Source organism: Melospiza melodia, chromosome 3, assembly GCF_035770615.1.
Source record: "Melospiza melodia melodia isolate bMelMel2 chromosome 3, bMelMel2.pri, whole genome shotgun sequence".
In the NCBI taxonomy this organism is placed as follows: domain Eukaryota; kingdom Metazoa; phylum Chordata; class Aves; order Passeriformes; family Passerellidae; genus Melospiza; species Melospiza melodia.
In genome coordinates this window covers 49,855,785-49,875,819 of record NC_086196.1, presented here as the reverse complement: position 1 = coordinate 49,875,819, position 20,035 = coordinate 49,855,785, and the positions used below count along the sequence as shown (strand labels likewise).

General features: G+C 40.9%; 1 protein-coding gene across 2 annotated transcripts; it reads right to left on the bottom strand.

The window, feature by feature from the left end:
* Window positions 1-140: 140 nt before the first annotated feature.
* GNPAT (glyceronephosphate O-acyltransferase) lies at window positions 141-20,018 on the bottom strand. 2 transcript variants are annotated; one of them, XM_063151686.1, is made up of 16 exons: window positions 19,782-20,018; window positions 16,303-16,494; window positions 13,716-13,892; window positions 12,749-12,878; window positions 10,456-10,583; window positions 9,919-9,994; window positions 9,178-9,329; window positions 8,957-9,087; window positions 8,057-8,280; window positions 5,697-5,942; window positions 5,205-5,284; window positions 3,347-3,487; window positions 2,356-2,455; window positions 2,169-2,262; window positions 1,175-1,236; window positions 141-873 (listed from the first exon to the last, which is right to left on the bottom strand). In XM_063151686.1, the coding sequence occupies exons 1-16, from the start codon at window positions 20,016-20,018 to the stop codon at window positions 830-832; spliced, it is 2,214 nt and encodes a 737-aa protein (XP_063007756.1). In that variant the 3' UTR covers window positions 141-829. The 2 variants fall into 2 exon arrangements, with proteins under 2 accessions (XP_063007756.1, XP_063007757.1); XM_063151687.1 differs by having other exon boundaries at window positions 16,303-16,491; window positions 19,782-19,842.
* Between the last annotated feature and the right edge of the window lie 17 nt (window positions 20,019-20,035).

The following is a 20,035-nucleotide window of genomic DNA, read 5'->3' as shown; positions in this document are numbered from 1 at the left end:
GCCCCGGCTCCGCCTTTGTAACGCGGCAGCAGGGAGCGGACTGGGAAAAATAAAAAGCCTGGAAGACGCGGGCAGAAGCTCTGCCGCCCCAAGGGACAGCGCAGTAAGCGGTGAGACGGGGGGAAGAGACGACAGACACGTAATCGACGGTGCTTTAATTCAATGTTTAAATATAACATTCATTAAGTAATTAAAATAATGCCAAGCTGCCTTAGAAAAAAAAAAAAAAAAACAAACAAAAAAAAAAAAAAAACCAAAAAAAAAACCAAAAAAAAAACAACCAAACCAAAACCAACCCAAACACAAAATACCAAAACACAAGACCCAATACATGTATCAGTTCTGGTTATTGCCCAAGGTTTGATTTGTGCTCTTCATTCATGAGGGCCTTGCCTTACATTTAGCCAGCCAGCAACGTTTTTTTCTAAATATTAATTTTAATAGCAAGTCTTTTAATTCCCTGTTACATTTTCACATCCACGAAATACTTGAAACCAATCACATTCCTTGTTACAAGTCTAGAAAAATGTATGTAGGTAGCCATTGCTGTGCACATCTCTTTCAATATTTATTAAAAAAAGAGACAATGTTTAATTTGTTTGAAAAAAACAAAACACAGTGAGGATGTACATACACCTCTAAGCCCCTCAGCAGCAATTCCTAAGTGGTAATGGAGAGCTGTCCAGCTGAAGAAACACCTCTGTGCCTCCCACGCTTGCAGGCTGGCTGGGCAGGAAGGGAATCGTGTCTGTTCCTATCCCTGCTCCCGTGGGGCAGTGGTCCATGTTCTCAGCAGGAGCTTACATCCACTCTCAGCATCAGAGACCACTCAGAGTCGTGCAGCCACAGGTTTCTGTACAGGTATCCGAGCATCTGACAAAAAACCCCACACTGAATATTTCTGATCAACATGCTGTAAACACCATGCCAATAAACTACTTCCTACTTTACTGCCCTCAGTCACTGGATTGCACAGTATGTGAAATAAAGAAGGGAGATTTCAAAGCTGCAGCTAATGATACCAGAAAAAGCGTTGTAAAAAATATTACTGAGATTTTTATGCAGTTAAGTCTATGGAATTACTAGCTAAAATCACTACATCTAACATATTTGCATTGTCCAAAGTAATTTATAACTTGAGAAGCTCTCTTCAAATTGATTAGAGAACACTTACCAAACATGTCCAGGATTTTACTAACAGCCTCTTGATTTACATTGTAAGTGAATCCACTGGGCCTACAATTACAAAAAAAAAGTTTACTCAAGAAATATTCCTTATTCTAGTATTTTCTACACAAATAATCAGAATTAAACATTTTCATAATTACATATTTTTCATCATACCTATCAACTTTAAGGACATGTCAGACTTCTACTCTAGAACAGCCATGGTTTCTTTACCTTTTCTCTTGTTCACAGTCCCCAAATTCTGCTGTACTCAATTTATTCCTTTTACTTGAAAGGTGAATTTAGCTATAGACATTTACCTTAACCTAATCATTTAATGAACAGAGGCATAAGGAAATAGCTCAGGTCATCAGCTGCCAACTGTGTTCTGTGGAACACTCAAGACACTGCAGGGACTTGTTCTATTGGGGACTTCCAGGATCATACTTTTAAACACAGTAAGGAGCACCACAACACAAATTCATTTCATAACAGAATAACTCATCATACAGCAACAGGTGCATTTTAATCTTAGGCCTATAAACCATGAACTGTGTAAAAATACTAAAATGATTAAGGTTTCACTTTAATTGCTTTGACATCAGTTCAGTGCTGAAGTTCCCCAAACTACTGGTATTCCTGATTATTGCTTACATTGCCTCACAAGGCTTACTGTACACAGTGTTACAAATAAGCAGTGCTGTTCTTTTCTTATCAGAAAGAAAAAAAGGGAGGAAGGTTGAAAACCAAAAGGTAAAGGGAATCAGAAGCAGCCTAATAGTGAGTTAATGAATTTTGTTAGGTCCCACAGGAGTCTTTCCACTATGAGGGCATGCCATTCCACTTCCACATCATGTACAGAAAGGAACTATTGGGTCTTCTCTATGACTCCAATCAACCTCTGGTGCTCAGGCAGTTGGGGTTCTGCTGTTCTCCTATGAGCTCAGACATTAAGAATTGCCACTAAGATTTCTATACACCAGGTATCTAACTTTACTTACATTTTCTTCTTCTTCACTGCACCCAGTTGCACAAGAGCTGATAAGGCATTTTTCTGCATGTCAGAAGACAGTGCTTCATAACATTGTGTACTCCCTATGGAGAAGGTAGAAACACAATTAAAATTTTTATAATTTTCAATTAACAGGCTACTCTTGTAAAACCATATTGAGTAACAGCTGTACACACCCTTCTCAAGAAGTTGAAAAACAAAGTTGCGGACTCCAGGTATAAACTGCTTCTCAGTAAATGCTTCTTTCATTTCCTTTGAGAGGTATCTGAAAATTAACTAACATTTTCAAGAAAATGAGCATTCCTTTCTTTTAGATTGTCAGCTTGTAATGAGTTATAAATAGATGTGTCCTTGTAAGTAATACTATTCCACTTTGAAAAGCACAGGAGAAGACCTCAAAAGGTACCATTGCATAGGGCATCTGAAAGTTTTATTACTGTTTTACAGGTAAGAGAATCCCAATGTGAAAATAAGACTCCATATTTCCATAATAGCTACCTTAGACATTAATTTTACATTCTTATTCTTACAACTCAAAACAGTTCAACTTTTTTAAAGCAATACCTGTTCTGAAGATGAGAAAAAATGGGCACATCAGTATACCTCACACATCAGATCACTGACTACATTCCATTATGTTGAACACCTCCAGTCTCACCAATCTTATACTGATTTAGCTGAGATTTTATCCTTCTGGGTTTGTATGTATTACTTACTACAGGAATGTAAATGTTTCATTTTATTAAAACCTTGGAAAAACCAGAAGAATTTAAAGAGAAAGGGTGGAATTAATTATTCCCTTAAAAGCTCTCAGATGGGAGATGCAAACTCATTTCCAGACCTGGCAGGACAACCCACATAAAATGAATTAAGCAAGAGCTCCTCATAAAAAAGAACAATGAACCTGGTAGCAGCACACTCCCTATGAATCTTATAAACACACAATGAGCCATCACATCACATAGCAGTTACTGCTTTGGCAAATTGGACAAGTCTGAGCCAAAAGCTAAAATTGGGATCCTTGGGGAAGGGTGGGTTTAAGATTTATTACTGCTGTTTCTTAATTTTGTATTTCTCAGCCTATTTACACAGAGGTATCACAGCTCTCTTACTTTCCCTACAAAACACAGGAAAAAAAAAGAGATCATTTTCTGAAGGACAACATACCTGATAACCTTCCACAAAAGGTCTGAACATAGCTGACAAGAAAGACACTGTACCACTTCCTTTGTCAGTAGGGTAAATCTCCTGTTGACTCGTTTGAATGGCATCACATTTTGTGAGTAGAAAACATCCTTCCTCAAAATCCTGGGCAAGAAATGCATAACTAAAATTCTAACATTTACAGAAGGGCAGCTACCATTTCCCACAAAATCAACAACAGAAACCACAACAGGGCACCACATTCATTTCTGAACTCAGTTGTCAAGAGACTTGAACCAAAATTTTCCTGTCTCCCAAAAATACCTATATAAAAAGGCAGTGGGAACATGTTCTTAAACACAGCAGTTCCTCAATGCACAACAGACCTTGGCCCAAAGGAAGTGGCTGTGGCTGCTATTGCAGCCAGCCTGAGCTCCCTCAGGATTTTGTCAAAACATGGTCAGGTTGTCCAGTTTAGGGTTTTTTCCTGGGGGTGTTTTTTATTCATTTACCTATTTTTAAACGAAGGGTTTGCCTTTATCTCATGTCCAGTGTTTGCAATAAATGATAATACAGATCACTGACCTGCCCTCTACCAAACAGAAAACAAATGGCCAAAAAGTTACAAAGTATGGAAATGTCAAGGTCAAAACCATTTTACTGCCAATATGGGCAAAAGGGGAACAGATTACACAAAGGGATGGGAGAAGGACATGACAGCAAATGAATGAATAAAGTGGTGAGTGGGTGGCTAAAAGATCCCTTAGCATCAAGCAACTCTTTCATCAGACTCCAGCAAAGTCAGTCATAGCCAGGCACCTTCCTGCTCCCTGATACTTTCTGCTATTTCAAGAAAGTTGCAAGAGGCAAAAATTGTCAACAAATAGAACTTAACAGTGGCAGTCAGCCTTTAAAAATGGCCCAATTCTCATCTATATAAAAATCGATGGGATTTTAATATATTTGCAAGTCTTGAACATTCTTGTGAAAATGATACTATCTCTTTTTTAAGGCAGGAAAGATCATAACTATCACCACCATATATTTGTCCTCAGCATTGATAAAAATAACACATAATCAGTTTAAAATCCAATAAAAACTACACATACCATTTTATATTGGGTGTGAGGCTGAACCAGCTTTTTAACTGATAAACTTGTTTTCACCTGCATTTCAAGCAGGCTGAACCAGAGCCAGCCCTGACCCAGCAGGTTTGTGTACAAACTGACAGAGCAACTCCTGCAGAGAGCCAAGGGCTGCCTGCAGTTTTCCCAGCTTGCCTGTATCCAGCTGTGCTAGGGGTGCACACAGGCACACTGAGCCCTGGAATAAGGCTGTGTGCAGGAACAATACTGGCTTTGTATGACTGATGCCTGCATGGGGCAGGAGGTAAAATGAGGGGAAATTCTTTTCAAGCAAAAAAGGATGCAAGTAAAGCTTCCAAAGACTCTAAGAGGGAAACTATTTTGCCATTAGGAAAGCTCTCACTTCAAAAACCTTCATAGGCTGCCCGCCTGACAGCATTTACACTTCATTGAAAAGACTGCTTTAACACAGATTTTCAGATCTGTGCTGGAAGACTGGTAGCTTTACGTAAAAAAGGCAAAATTGTGCTACAGTTCATTTTAATAGCTCAGAATTGGGCAATTTAATTATTTTTTTTTTTTTTTACTGGAATGGAGAAAAAAATTGCATTGACAACCTTGTGGATTCAGACAATATTTCGCAATCAACATAATGACCCCCTTTTTAGTTCTCCCACTTATAGATCAAGGTAATATCCTGGTAGGTAAACAAAGCACTTGTTTAGCAGAGCCCTGGAATCATGCAATTTTAATTGGTTGCATTACTATCAGTATTTTTGTATAAGGGATATTTTTACCTTCAATGAAATGCCAGGAAAGAAGATGAACTCATTAGAAAAAACATCTCTCAAGAAGTTGAAGCAGCTATAGACTTCCTCTGAAAAAAATATTGTAATGCAAGTGAAGAGCCATTTACTCCTTATTTAAGAGAGTACCTACTTCAAATAAAATATGGACCTGGCATTTGAAGCATACATACAAAGGCAGAAACCAAACAGAACAGCAAGTACTCAAAGCACTTGATTCAGCTGTAAAGAAAAGGAAAGAGAGGGGGCTTGCAGCTTCTCAGAACATGCATTAGACGCCACAATCAAATCCTACAAAAGGATCAAAGGGTAAACAAACAAAAAAAAGGCAAGCAAAATATCCCCAATGCCCTCCCAACACATCCACCTTATCCCAAGCATAAGTCTCAGATAGCTGCCACTAGCAGTCACAGGAAGCTGGTGCTCCTCTCCCAGCCGAGGGCACAAGGAGCGAAGGCAGCAGCTCCCAGAGCCCCAGGGTACCTTTTCTGAAGCTGGGTGCCATCTGCAAGGCGACTGCCACCAGGGCCGGGCGCACGAAGACGTTCAGCAGCTGGTTCCTGTACGTGGCACACATGAGCACGGCCAGCGCGTGCCTGAAGACGATTTCCCCGACGGCTCCATCTTCCACTCCCTTGTCATTCAGGACCACGTGGCCATCGACAAGGCCAGCGATGTTGGAATGCAGGGTGAGGCCAGACAGCACTGCTTTTTTGGCACACAGGTTATCTAGGAGGAAAATACAACACTCAGGAAGTTGCAAAAGGGAGCATAACTCTATTGAAACAGCCCAAAATGCACCAGTATTCAGACACTACACCAAACATTCAGTTAGAGAGCTGTTCCAATAGAATCCATACCAGGAACTGGCAAACTAGGCATAGTATGACATGGTGAGAACAAATTTCAGACATTTCTATAATTAAAATGCTTAGAATTCATCCACTTACTAACAACTGCAAATTGTAATTGTTCCTTTGTCTCTGGAACAAATATTCTGAGCCTTCAAATGGAAAAAGGATATATCTATTTAATGGAAACATTCATTAGTAAGGAAACAGAGACTATGCTTCTGCTTAAGCATTTCTGACACTACAAGTTTTGAATCATAGGTACAAATCTTTTTATAAATTTTTTCATCAACTCTCATACATAAGCAATGCCTCATCCCAAAATAAATTCATAAAAATTCTTAGCATAAATATTGTTACATAACATACCTACTCAATGAGAAACATTCCCTGCACAAATTGGAAACAATTTGACAAGCAAGCAATAAAAACTTCATATTTAACACTAAAATACACTTTATATGTTCATTGCACCACAGGCATATCAAATCAATATAGCCTCTGACAGAAAAAACCCATCATATTCCTTTCCTTGAATACAGATTCCATGTACAGTCTCCTTTCATCTTATTTATTCCTTCAACCTACTTTGTTCGAGTTTTGCTAAAGCTCCCAAGTTTCTAATGCAATAGGAAGCAGAAGTCTGTGCAAGTAATTTTTACACTTCCTGTTTTGAATATAAAACTTTGCAAATGTTCTGCCTGTAACGACCAACCAGCACGACAAGGGCAGAAATAACCAACTGTTTGGAGACCAGAATGGAGAGCGTACATGCAGTTGCTGGCATCAGCAAATTGGCCTTTAAAATGTATTTCTTCTTTCAAACTGACAATCCAAACCAAAACAACAAAGCCAGTATGCAACTGATGCTTCGAGCACAGACAGCACACTCCAACAAAATCCACTCAGCTGTCGTCACTCCTCCATTTCAATACCGCGCCTATTTGCTATTCCCTGACTACATGACAACTCTACTAAAGTAAATGCTTACTCACTGTTGCTAAGAAAATAAACAAAATAAATAACCAAATCTGGATGTGGTATGTTTTTCAGTTTACTGTGTAGTAAAACTCTAAATGTTGTTCAAGTATTGCCATGAAATTCTTGCTTTTACTAGTCTGGCAGAAGCAGACCTTGCCTGCATTCCCTGAATGAATTTTTTTTTTTTTTCCAGAGGTGACAGAGTTCTTCTATACCAGTAGCCTGCTCCTATTTCTTTATTGTAGTAGTGAGAGGGATCCTTGATTATACACAGGACTACAAAAGCAAAGATCCTTGACTTAAGTCTACCTACAGCAGAAAGGTAAATGTACTTGCATTGCACAATGCAGTTCTTTGTTAGCTTTACCACTTACATCCTGAGGCTCTAAAATTGCCTGTGTCACTCTGGCTCACAGAGAGAAGTTTCAAACAAAGTTTGAAAGCACAATCAACCTTTCAGCAGCCAATATATACACTATACACACACACACACATATATATATAAGGGGAGGTGTATATAAATCATCGTTTCTGGAGATAAAATGAAATTTAAAAATAAACAGACAACTGAGAGTTTTGATTTCCTCCACCCATTTGTTTCTGCTAGTTTTTTGCACCAGTAACAACTTACACTGTAGTCAGTACCAAGCAGGAAATGTAGCCTTACATAGAGTTAAGTGGTGCAGATCAGACAACTGCCTGTGACCTACACACAGTTCAGAAACACACACACTACACAAACCATAGTACTCTGACAAAGTACCTTATAATTTCCCTCTCACATGATACAACACTAAAATGTCTGTTCTGTTTCCACCTGTTTTTCAAAGGATTATCTTCAACAGGCTCAGTCAAAACCTGTCAGATTTCAGCAGGATTTTTAGTATATCCTAAAATCCATTTATAACTCTAAGAATTCTGTGAAGCTGTTACTGCACATTGCTTCCATAGAAGTATAATTTATTTTTCATAAGCAACAAGAGGAACAGAAATAACACTTTCTCTGCATACCAGGCCATTCAATGAATCCTCCAAAAGTCTGTGTTAAGCCTTTAAGCCACAGAGTCTTTTCTATTAGAAGCTCAAATTCCACAGCTGGCAAATTCTGGAGCAGGACAGCAGCAACTAGCACCCATGGGCTCAAAACCATGTTTTCTATTTGCAGGAGCTCCATTTTATAAGCTACGTCACTGACAAATTCTTGGATATCCTCAGATGGCTTTTGGGGAAGATGCCTGAAAAAAACAATGCAATTTAAGGTAAAGAGCTCAAAAAGTCTAATAGAAATAACACCCCTCTTTATTTCTTTCATATTGTTCCCAGATCTGTCACTTTACAGCATCTAGCATCTGCAGGGTGATTCTGTGTGCTATGTAAAACAGAAGTATAGAGCAAAGCATGAGTAGCTGCATGACAGTACCTGAAGCACAGACCTCTGTATTGATGCTGCATATTTGCTGTCTTCAAACAAAATTCAAAAGCATTATGTTTTACAGAAAAAACTGCAAAGGCAACACAATCCAGTCACAGCTACAGCTCTCCCTGACATATGGTCACTTAACAGCTTGCAGGAATAATGCAAGAAGTGAGAGGGAGGTGAAAATTTTAAGTGGCAAAAGCACCACATTCTCAGGAATCAGAGTTTTGCCTGGTTCATGCAGCACCATTAAATTTTAACGGGGCATCTTCTCAACACAGGGAAAGCCACAAGGAACAATTCATTTCAGAAACACCCAGTCACAAGCACAATAAGCCTCTGCTCAGACGAAACAGGTTCAGCAGTTTGAACAGTCAGATGGAGGGAGGTGAGAGAAGATGAAAACAAAGTACAAGAGAACATCTTAGTTAGTTCACATAGATGTAGACTAAACCAACGTTTTCCTGTGCATACACCATGGAAAGATGCAGTACCTGGGAACCAAATTGTATGGGCACCGATTGATCCTCCCAGATGCCAAGGTTCTAAGGGATACTGGCTGGCCAACGTAGATATGTATGGTACCAAAATTGTCACTGAGGATTCTCCTGGCTTTTAACAACCCCTATGAAAACGAGAAGAGGAAAACTTAAATTCTGGTGCTACAGGGTGCGCACACATCCACTTATGTTGTGTTCTTAAGGAATTTACATACAGATGTAGATTCTTTGGGCTTTGGGACTCCTAGGAGTTCATATGCATAGAGAGATTCTTCTAATATCCTCTCATAGCTGATGCTGATGGGAACAAGGTATGTGTCAAAGACCTCACGTTTGAAAAAGGGTTCCATCACAATGCTGAGAAGACCTGCCAATCAGAAAAAAAAAAACATTAATCACCTGTCTCTTTCAAAGAGGGAAAAGCAACTGCAATTTAACTTTGAAAAGGATATCGTTGTATTTTAGAAACTGCTAATAGGTGTGCACTGTGCCTGCTCTCTCTTCAAGCAAGCAGAAACAAAAGACATTGCCCAAGCCTTAAAACAGAGGGTAAATGGAAGCAACACTTGGACAGCTGTTTGTGCTCTTTTCAGCAGCACTGCTCTGTGCTTGCACAGCATCTTCCTTCTAAAGATTCCCTGTTACTTTTACAGTTAGAACTACAATATTTCCCTGCTGGCTAGGGGATGCCTATTGTCTAGGAAGAAAATGTTGAAGAGTTATTGAATTTAGCACACAATGGGGCAAAGGGAACAAAAGCAGCAGAGTGCAAGTGAAGTGTATTGCTGTTCTTTGTGTGGCCTCAGAACCCAGCCATGGTGTTTTCCATACTCTGACAGACTTCCCCAATTTCCCTCTACATTAACATCCCTTCCTATCCAAAGAACTTACAAAGCACATGGCCACTAATGAAAACACTAATAATATTACAAGTTCCAAATCTTCAATAAACATACCAAATTTTGGAGTCAGAGTCTTGGCAGTGCGGCTTCTAGTCCCCTCAAGGAAAAATTCAATTGGGGCATAGCCACTCTTCAAAAGTAAAACATAGAAACAAAATCTAGTCAGAAAAAACATTTCTTCTTTATTGCCCACAAATAGTTTTAAATACTTCAAATGTAAGTAAGTTGGTTTTTATAATGAAAGACAAACATATCTAACTTCATTTATCTGTAAGCCTACGTTCATCCATTGTATTTTTCAAACCATATAGTTTAATTAATGAAAATATTGAGTATTTCATGAGCTATGGGCAAACAATACAAAGCAACTGATGAGGAGTTATTTGTTTATCACTTACTGAACTGTGTAATAATAACAGAATGCATACATGGTCTTCACCTACAGCAAATCTGAGGTAAAAAGCACTTACTCAGTGCTTACACCATGAAGACTTTCAGTCACACAGCCAAGACATCCTGCATATCTCACAAGAATTGTTCCAACAGAGTACTTCTTAAGTACACATTCTGAGATCTCAGCAAGTTATTTACCCTTAACATGGTTTTTACATATTCAGCAAACACTGCCCAGTAGAGTCTGTTCCCACCGAAGGAACGTCGCATAAAAAAGGCACCTGCCCTTCGCAGCAGCTCACCAACTATTTTCATTCCAAGGAAATCTGAAAAACAATCAAAGAAACCAAAACCACACACACAAAATTTACTGATTAATATCAGCCAGCAGAGTCAACCACAAAATTTCTATCACACTGATTACCAGAATACAGAAGATCTCTTTCAAGGATTCCTTTGTTGCCAACACATTTATTTGCTTTCAAATTGTCTAGTAAGACTTATATGGACAAGAATGGCATATTATAATATGCTTTCCATTTTTTTTAAGCTGCATACACTTACAGCAATTCATTTTTATAATTTAGATGGCCAGAGTTCAGCCATAATGCAGACTTAATTTCTGAAGTATATTGTCTCACTCATCTTTAGAAAAAAGCAGTTCCTACTGAACGTATTCCAGAAGACACAGAAATTAGGCAGCCAGTTAAACTACATTAGACCATCTATGATCCTGACCCATCATTGTGGGGAATGTACACCAAACCAGCTAAAATTATTTTATAGCTTTTATAGCTTTTCAGTTTTAAGCAATGATAGTCAATGCCTAACTTGTAAAAAGCAGGAAAAAACACTTCATGTTAACAAAGTTGTTATGGAAGCATTTAAAACATGTCCACACATCAGCTGGCAATGTGCCACTCCAACCTCCTTGCCACCTCAATCCATGAAACACTGGAGAACAGATACTCACTCAGCCAAATAAATTCACATTTCTATAGCTGCAACACTGGCAATGACTGCCCTGAAGATGTCACAGGTGGCAGAAACATCATCCCAACACCAGCTAGATTCCTGCTAATGTACTGTATGAGGTACTGGCAACTGTTTACTTTCCCTTAGCTAATCCCTACAGATCTCTCTGTATGCTTGAAGCCAAGAGATAACTAACAAAGCAAAGGCACTTACCACCTATATCAGGAGAGTCTCTCCTCTCAGCACAAGTGCTCATTTGAGAGTGATTTTGTGAATATCTAACATGATATGCAGTTATGAAATACAACTACAACCATAGAAAACCGTGTTTTCTCCAGAGGAATTTAAAATAATACACACATGCAGGCAGCATCAAGCTAAAAGCCCCTAATTCTTTAGGAGAACTTTGACCCCAAACACCCAAAACATTCAAAAAATGTTAATCATTAAAAAAATCCTTGTAAGCTAAACTAATAATATCTTAAGATACTATTTTGAGGTCCAAAACTCAAAAATACTCTAATCCAAGTCAGCAAAGGATTACACTAATACCTATAACACATGAGCAGATTCTGAACAATACACCACAGGCAAACTGCAACACCTTGATCAAGGCAGCTGTGAAACATGGACTTGTGAATCTAACCTGCATCACCAAGATGCAGCAAACTCAAAGACCAGGGAAATTTCATCTTCCAGAGCAAGCCCTTTCTCAAAGCTTTTATTAGTCTTGCTAACTTCTTGACTGGAAAAGCAGACAACAGTAAAGCAGAATGTTCCAACATCTCTGCTAGGTTACCTTACCTGTGCATGGAAAGGTAACAGGGCTGCACCAGACCTGAGTGGTTTTCTGCCTGCTTAGAAGGCCTGTTTGACACTTCTGACTTCCAAGAACAGGTTTCTAAGTTAAGTGTTGACAGCATCCAGATTACTAAAAAGTACATTAACTGGGAAGACACTGTTCAAGCCCTCAATAATTGTTTCCTACAAATTTACTGGCTTCATCTGCTTTACAACTAAGTATGCCCAAAATCCTGACCTCTTATATGCCATATCATTTCCCTGCCAGCTCTGTTCTCAGCGTGTCACAAAGTTCTACCAATACTTCAAAGGAATCAGTCACATCAGAAACAAGCATGAGATGTCTGGTACCTTGTATCTGGCTGCTGCGACTGCACTTTAAACTGTATGAAGTATCACAAAAAGTTCTGCACCCACAGTAGCAGCTGGGCAAGTTTTGCTTGTTACCAGGCTATGAAAGCAAATAGAAGTATTCTTTGCCCCAGCCTTAGACCTACAGATGGGCTACTTCTAGGTGAACTTGCTAAGAAAAATATTCACCTTTGACAGGACTCAGCACCAATGAGAAGCTTTCAGACACTATAAGCAACTTACCTAAGAAGGATTTAACAAGATATATTTGGAGCAGAAGTTAAACACAACTACTTATAGTTGTAGCTACCAGAGAATGCTACCAATTCTCTGAATCCTGAAAACATTGTTAAAAAATACTTGCCTATTCCTGCTGCAATGACAGGCAAGGCCAAGTCATAGGTGTAGAGCAAATAAGACAGCATCAAAAAGTCCACGTAGCTTCGGTGGCTGGGCAGCAGCACCACGGGATGCTCCTGAATGGCGTGTTGCAACTGAAAAAGAACAGAGCAAACAATATTGTCCCAATATTTACTGACTTTTGAAATTTGCAAATACAGACCTGCACAGGGCTTAAGGCAAACAAAACCCCATTTGCTTGAGGGTTGTTTCTCTGTCCACACAATCAATACCTCTTTCAGCACAGAACCCATTGGAAATTTGGAGCAGTTGTTTCCAGAGTAGCAACCTGAAGCTCACAATCATCACAGGACTCAAAACCTAGGGGCGCCCTGTCATGGGATAGTCTAATTCCAATCCCTTTTGATGGGGATGGGAACCAAACCAAATAGGGGCTGTAAGGACTGACATGGCTGACTTCCAGGGAATGCACTGCACCCTCCAGAGCAGCAATATCCTGAAAAGAAATAGGGGGACAACGGTTCCTGGAAACTGAGGAAAACCTAAAGCATCTCCTGCCTCAGAGGTGCACAGTGTTTCACCACACTTAGCTGTATGAGGGTTTTGCTGAACAGCCATGTAATATTATATTGTGACCCTCAATTCAGCTAAATGCATTCTTATTTTATAATATTGGATAGAAAACACTCTCTCAGTGGCTGATCTAACATACTCACAGGCAAATGCTATTCCTTATTATAGGAAGCATTTGGAAGATATACAAAAAATCCTAACAGCTGTGTGCCTCTAAAATACTTGCATATCATCTGTCTTTCCTCCCACATTTACTAAGAAATGCACCAATAAACAAAAGTGAGTGCAGTCTTTTTTTTTTTAGAGGGTATTTTTCACATTTGTTATTTGTGATTAGAGCTCTTGTCCATCTGATTGGTCTGAAAATATTTTAACTTTTTCTTCCCACCAGTACTCACTCTCTGCATTCCTTCTTCATTCACACAAACTCTCTGGAAAAGCTGTTTAAATATTTTGCTCAGAGTGAAGGCAAAAAATCTGACAGCTCCTAGTTGCATACGGTGGCCCATCTCATCCAGGATTTCCGTGGCTTCTTCTTGAATAATATCAGGTGATTCTCCCATTTCTTTTGCTAGCTAAGGAGAAACAAAACATCAGTGACAAGTTGTTCCCTTCTCCTTGCCCATGCACACCATTCTAATGTGCCACAGCTACTATGGGAGAACTACTACAATAGTCCACAAGATTTTGTTTTATGTGATAGGTGTGGATCTAATCATACAGGATCTGTTTGGTGCCAGCCAACAAAGCCAAGTTAAAGCTGCTTAAAAAACAAAATAACCTTGGATGTCAATGGCGGGGGGAGGATGCAGAACAATCCTCCCCCCAAAAACAAAATCCTCCCCTCATATTAATGTTTTAACTTGCAGCATATTCAGAGGATATTTAAGTTCAAAGAATATTTCCTGTATTATCAGTCTGAAGAAGACTCTCTGCATTTTTCTTTCAATAGTAAAATGAAGCCTATGTTTGTACAGACAGTCAAAATATAAATATTTTAAGTGCATTTGAGTTAGAGTTTACAAAGAACCTCAGCCTATCACACTACCATTTCCTGGTGATGCATTCCTTTGGCAATGGAGAGCTGAATTGCATACAAAGCACTGTCTCTACCAACTGTGCATATCAATGATCTTTCTTCTGTTGCCATGCACATTCCCTTTTAAAGTTCCTTGAAATAGATTTAAATAATGGCCATCCCTCCAATTTGGTATTTGAATCTAGAAATATTTAATTGAAAAGTTAAGCCTTTTACTGTTATGGAATAAGGAACATGACTTTTACTCAACATTGAGGAGGAAAGGAAAGGAATGTCAGAAGAAAAAGCCTCCAAAAAAGCTCATCTCCATTTGGAAGCCAGTGGTACTTATCTATTATTTCCATTTTGTGACATATAAGAAAATCCATCTCCTCCAATCTACCTCCACACCTTACTATCACATCTACTAGGTCAAATGTGTTTTCTTAAATGCATTACCCATTATCCTACATATTTCCACGTGTATTTAAACTGATTATTTTAGCCACTTAAAGAAGCCAAAAACTGCTTTCACTTAAGCCTGAGAAAATCAGTCTTGCTTAGAAAGCCAAAAAATCCTCTTGTTATTCAGCAGGAAGAGATTGTGTTCTCATCTACCAGCAAAAGGCTTACCACACAGTTCACTTGTGTGATTTAAGGGCAAATCCACTATGGAACTAAGAATTTCCCAAAATCAGAAAGCAAAACCCCAGACCAGCCGCATATAGAAAGCTAAAACAAACAAATGACCTTAACTTCCCACATTGAACTTTAGTAACTGCAGCAACTTGGCACAAGAACAAATTCAAGTACGCCTGTGTAAAGCTGAGCAAACCCTGCCCAGGCAGGAGGGACCCTCATCACAGAGAGCTGGGCACATTGCCCAGGACACTCTCAGTCAGAAACTTCCAGTAACCTCTAGTGCAAAACTGGGAACCAGGCTGCAATGGCAGGTCTGCTAACTCCCTTCAACCACTTGATGCAGCCAGAAAATATTCATCAAAATAATTTCCTATCAAGAAAGTACTTCAGAAGAAAACATCACACAAACGTCTTTCTATCAAACCCTCTGTAAAGTATTTTCTTTCAGTAAATTTTTAGAGTCTCTGGAGTTGAAAGATTTTTTTGGCTTTTTAGCAGTCCATAATGGAAACAGAACTACTTTGTGGTGTAGAGTGACATACTTTACTTTGTCACATTATAACACATTTTGATGTATCACAGGTAGTACTAGCCATTAAAAGAAACAAATAGAAAAAAAATTACAGTAGCCTGTCACTCAAGACTAACCAAAACAACTTAAGTATTTCTACACACTCACAATTATTTTTTATGGCTACTGAAATTAGTTTATGCTGCTAATTAACACACACACATATCTCAGGTATTTAAAGACAGTGCAAAGTATCAGCCAGCCTAACCATAAAATACTTTATTTGTTATAAAGTAGTAGCTGCCCTTCATGTTAGAACAAAAAATATGGTTACATCTTAAACAGTATTTCTAATTCAAAGAATTATCTGTGATATAGAACTCTCATTTTAGTGAAAGTAGCATTTAGGACTTGTTCATAAATGCATCATTAACCTATAAAATTCCTACAAGACACCCCTAAAGTACAAAAACATCTGCTAGAAAGGAGAGTGCTAATGTCTTTCACAATGTTGTTCTGTGGTGAGAACAGTGGAGTATGAGGAGAAGGAGAAAAAAGAAGTCAGGCACACTGGATAAATTAATGATGAAGTGTTCCATATGCAAAATCAAAACACTGTTTCATGAACCTGACAGTTTTAGTGGCAACTCCAGTATTTTCTTTTTCCTGCCAAAAGAGTTATTTATTTACTGGACCATCTTCCAATCTACAATTACCATTTTAACAAGGTCAGCAACAATCTCTTTTTCCCTGCTGCCACACAAAGCTTGGCTGTGTGATCCACCTCATCCTAGAGCTCATTGTCCAGACTCACCTGCTTGATAACATACTGAACCTGCTCTGAGTGGAGAACAGCACTTTTGATAGCGTTGGGCTTGCAAGGAGAAAGTCCCTTGTAGATTACCGGGGTGTAACATTTCATGGCGTATCTCAAGTCACTGGACAACCGTCTTTCCTCCAGGATATCCTCAAACTCATCTCTCTTCTTTGATGTGAGCTCTTTCTGCTAGGAACATACAAATGAAGAATGAGACACTGTCTCAAGCTGTTTGGTGACCTGCTTGGCTACAGCACCAAAATAATGATATGCACTACTTCTGCAACATTTGGGGGTTCTTCTTAGCTTCCAATAATGTCTGCATGCTACACTCTGTGACTGCAGGAACCAAGACCACCTGCTTGCAAGAGTGATCCAGAAAGAAACCAAAAAGCAAAATAAACAAGCAAACATACACCCCCCAACCCCTCCAAAAAAACCCTCACTCTAATTCCTTTCAATTGCAAAGATCCCCAAATCACCCTATGCCGTGTTACTTAATTCCACACAACAGAAACTGAGAGAAGACATGGGTTTTTAAAGCTGAAGTGCCTTGCCTCCAGCCTCTCCATAATTAATAGGTATTAACTGAAACACTTTTGATTCCAACTCTCACAGCTTCATTAAGACAATGTCATGATTCACATTATAAAAAACCAATCATCAACACACAGAAAATAATCCCTGCTACTTAAAAGTTGTAGCTGGGGCCTTGGTGACTTGAAGCTTTCACACAGCTTGGATGTAAGTTACATGAAACATTATCAGGCAAGAACAAATTTAAAAAATCCCAAATTACCTCACTGTCAGCCACATTAATGCAATATGGTGCTCATGTAGGTATAAAGAGAGCACAGCCTCTGAGTAATCAGCACCACCATTGCTAAGCAGGAAAAACCCCAGGGCACCAAGAACTAATTGTGGGTCCATACTGCTGCAAAAAATTCACACAAAACTCTTCCCTTTGAGCCAGCAGACCCTTGTGCTGGAGAGAGCTGTCTCCTATTATCTCCTGTATCACCACAGTTTGTATGAATGACCCCTCAGTCTTCCCAAGAGTGAAACCGTATTCTCCAAGCTTCAAACCAGCAGCAACAGCCACCAGGTAAGACAACTGGAGTAAGCCTCTGTTAAATAAACAAAGTATTAGTTATGACCAAGCATATTTATTGGAAGATATTAAAAACAAAAATGCTTATGTCTTCCTCCACAGTTCCACTTGAAGGGTAGCACTGGGAATCTTTTCATTCATTCAAACTCCCCTTTCTATATCTGATCCATGCAGAACCAAACTGATAATTAGGGTAAAACATGCTTCATGAGCTCCTTCAGTGACCTTTTCTGGTGCTGAGTGCAAAGCCTGGCCAGCAAACACACAGGGGAACACCAGCAACAGATAAGCCAAATGCCCAGCAGTGGCAGCTGGGTTTTCAGCCTTGGGAGAGGGAGTCAGGTTTCACTGCCAGCCAGCCACCCAGAGCCACATCAGCAACACTGTCAGAGCAGCTGACCTTTGTAGAGAGCAAACCTTTAGCTCCCATCCATTCATCACCACAAGGTAATTCGGTGTAACAAAACAAAACAACTCAAATCAGGAATATCTCCACTTAAGAATGACAAAAAATCCTTCAAAGCCTCATCTGTATCAAAAGTCAATTTTGTTTTATTGCAGGACACAAATCCCACTATAATGTTTGACCTTATCAAGTTCTTTTACCCACACAGGACAGGCAAATTGCCTCTACTATAACTGCATTTAGTAGATTGTATAGCTTTTCTTTCCACAGCTGCAGTTTAGAGAATTACCTCATAGTAACTGCAGAACAAACTCAGCAGGGACTTTCAAAACAATCCCATACAGGTATTAAAACTTTTAGGGTTTTTTTTTCCTGTATGATTTAGCATTACAGCTTTCAACCTCTCTTCTTTCACAGCTTTCAATTGGTTAGTATTTTGCAAGAGCTGACTAAGCTAAGATCTGTTAAGATGACTGCAAATAGTTTCTATCAGCCATCTGTTGCTGTTGACATCTTATATCAAACCCCTTGATTAAAATAAAACAAAAATAAATCTCTTGTGTTGTATAATGGCAAAAAAAGCTCAGAATAGTAGCAGAAAATGACTCTAAGTATAACCTACTCAGATCAGCATGTGACAAGTCATTGCTCAGAACATCTAAGCAATGTTTATGTCAGTTACAAAAAGTTAAAATCCTGCAATCTGCAACTACATGAAATCCAGACAAAGAAAGGCAGTACTCAGCACGGGCATGATCAGCCACATCAGCAGTCACCACACTGCTACAGCTGTTCCCCAGCACAATTCCTGTGAGCAGAGTTTTGCTAGGGCCATGGCCCACTGAAAAATCACCTCTCTGCCTCTGCTCTTCGTCTGAGGTCTTCAGACTTGATGTGCAACTGAACTCTCTCCATGGCAATAGTTATTTTCACGCCCTGTTCTGAAGGAGCACTGAGGGAGCCAAACCCCACACTTCACCAAACACTAAAGATTTGCAACTGTGCTTTTACACATTACAGCCAAGCTGTTGTTCCAGCTTCAATTGCCAGCTGGTAGAGAACACACTTGGAAAACACACTGTTGGAAACCCGGACATCAGAAGATTCAGTGGCACGCACTGTTACTGTGACAGTGGTGAAGGGTGGAAGCAAAACAGCAGGAGCCTGGACTCCTCTGCTTCCATATAACTAGAATATGCAATGTAACGATGGTGCTCACGATGCCCTGGGATACCAGCACACAGACAAGACACAGAAGAGAAGTTCGGGAATCTCTGCCGAAACAAGGAGCAGTTTCCCTCTCTCCCTAGTCCCCTCCTCCAAACGCTAGGAGAGAGGTGGGGTTTAGCACCCCACACCTAAACCTCCCTGTCTGAGGCTGGCGAAGGAGCTGCGAGGAACGAGCAAGGTCAATGAAGTAATTTTCACTGTGTAACACGGGGAAACCCGCTTCGGCAGCTCCATGCCCACGCCAACCTGCCAGCGCGGAGTTCCCCACGGCTGGCAGGACAGGTTGCTGCGGGCTGAACACCGCGGAGCGCCCGGTGCCCGGACCCCGGGACGCTGCCTCCCTCAGGAGGAGACATCCCCAGCGCCCCCAGCCCGGCCGGCCTGCCACGGCAGCTCCGAGGGAGCCGTGCCGCTGCTCGGGATCGGGAGCTCTGGCTGCCGCGACTGTCACGACAGACAGTGAAGGAGCAGCCGAGGCAGAGAAGGGTGCGCGGGAAGGTGAACTGCTGAGGGAAAACGTTCGGTCCCGCCGGGGCCCGGGAGAGGCCTCGTCCCTCCCTCCGGAGCGCGGTTCCCCTTCCCCGGGGACACGAACCGGGGCTGAGGGATGGAGGGGCAGACTGCGCCGAGCGCCGTCATTCCCCTTCAGAGAGAGCAGCGCCGCCGCAGCGCGGGTGAGGTGAGCAGCCCCTTCCCCGCAGCACCGCTCCCGCCGCCGCTGCCGCCTACCGAGTACATGGGCGCCCCTCGCCGCGGCCGCCCGGGCGCCCCCGCCGCCGCCGTCGCCATGGTCCTGCGAGCTCCGCCGCGCCGCCCCGCGCCCCGCTCGCCCGCCCTACCCCGTCGCGCTGCCCTGCCGCCCGCCGCCGCCTCCCGCGGCGCCCATGGCCCCACGCCGCCCCGGCCCGGCTGCCTGGCGCGGTGCGGCGGCGGAAGGCGGGGGCACCGCGCCATGGGCGGCGCCATGTCGGGTGCGACGGGAG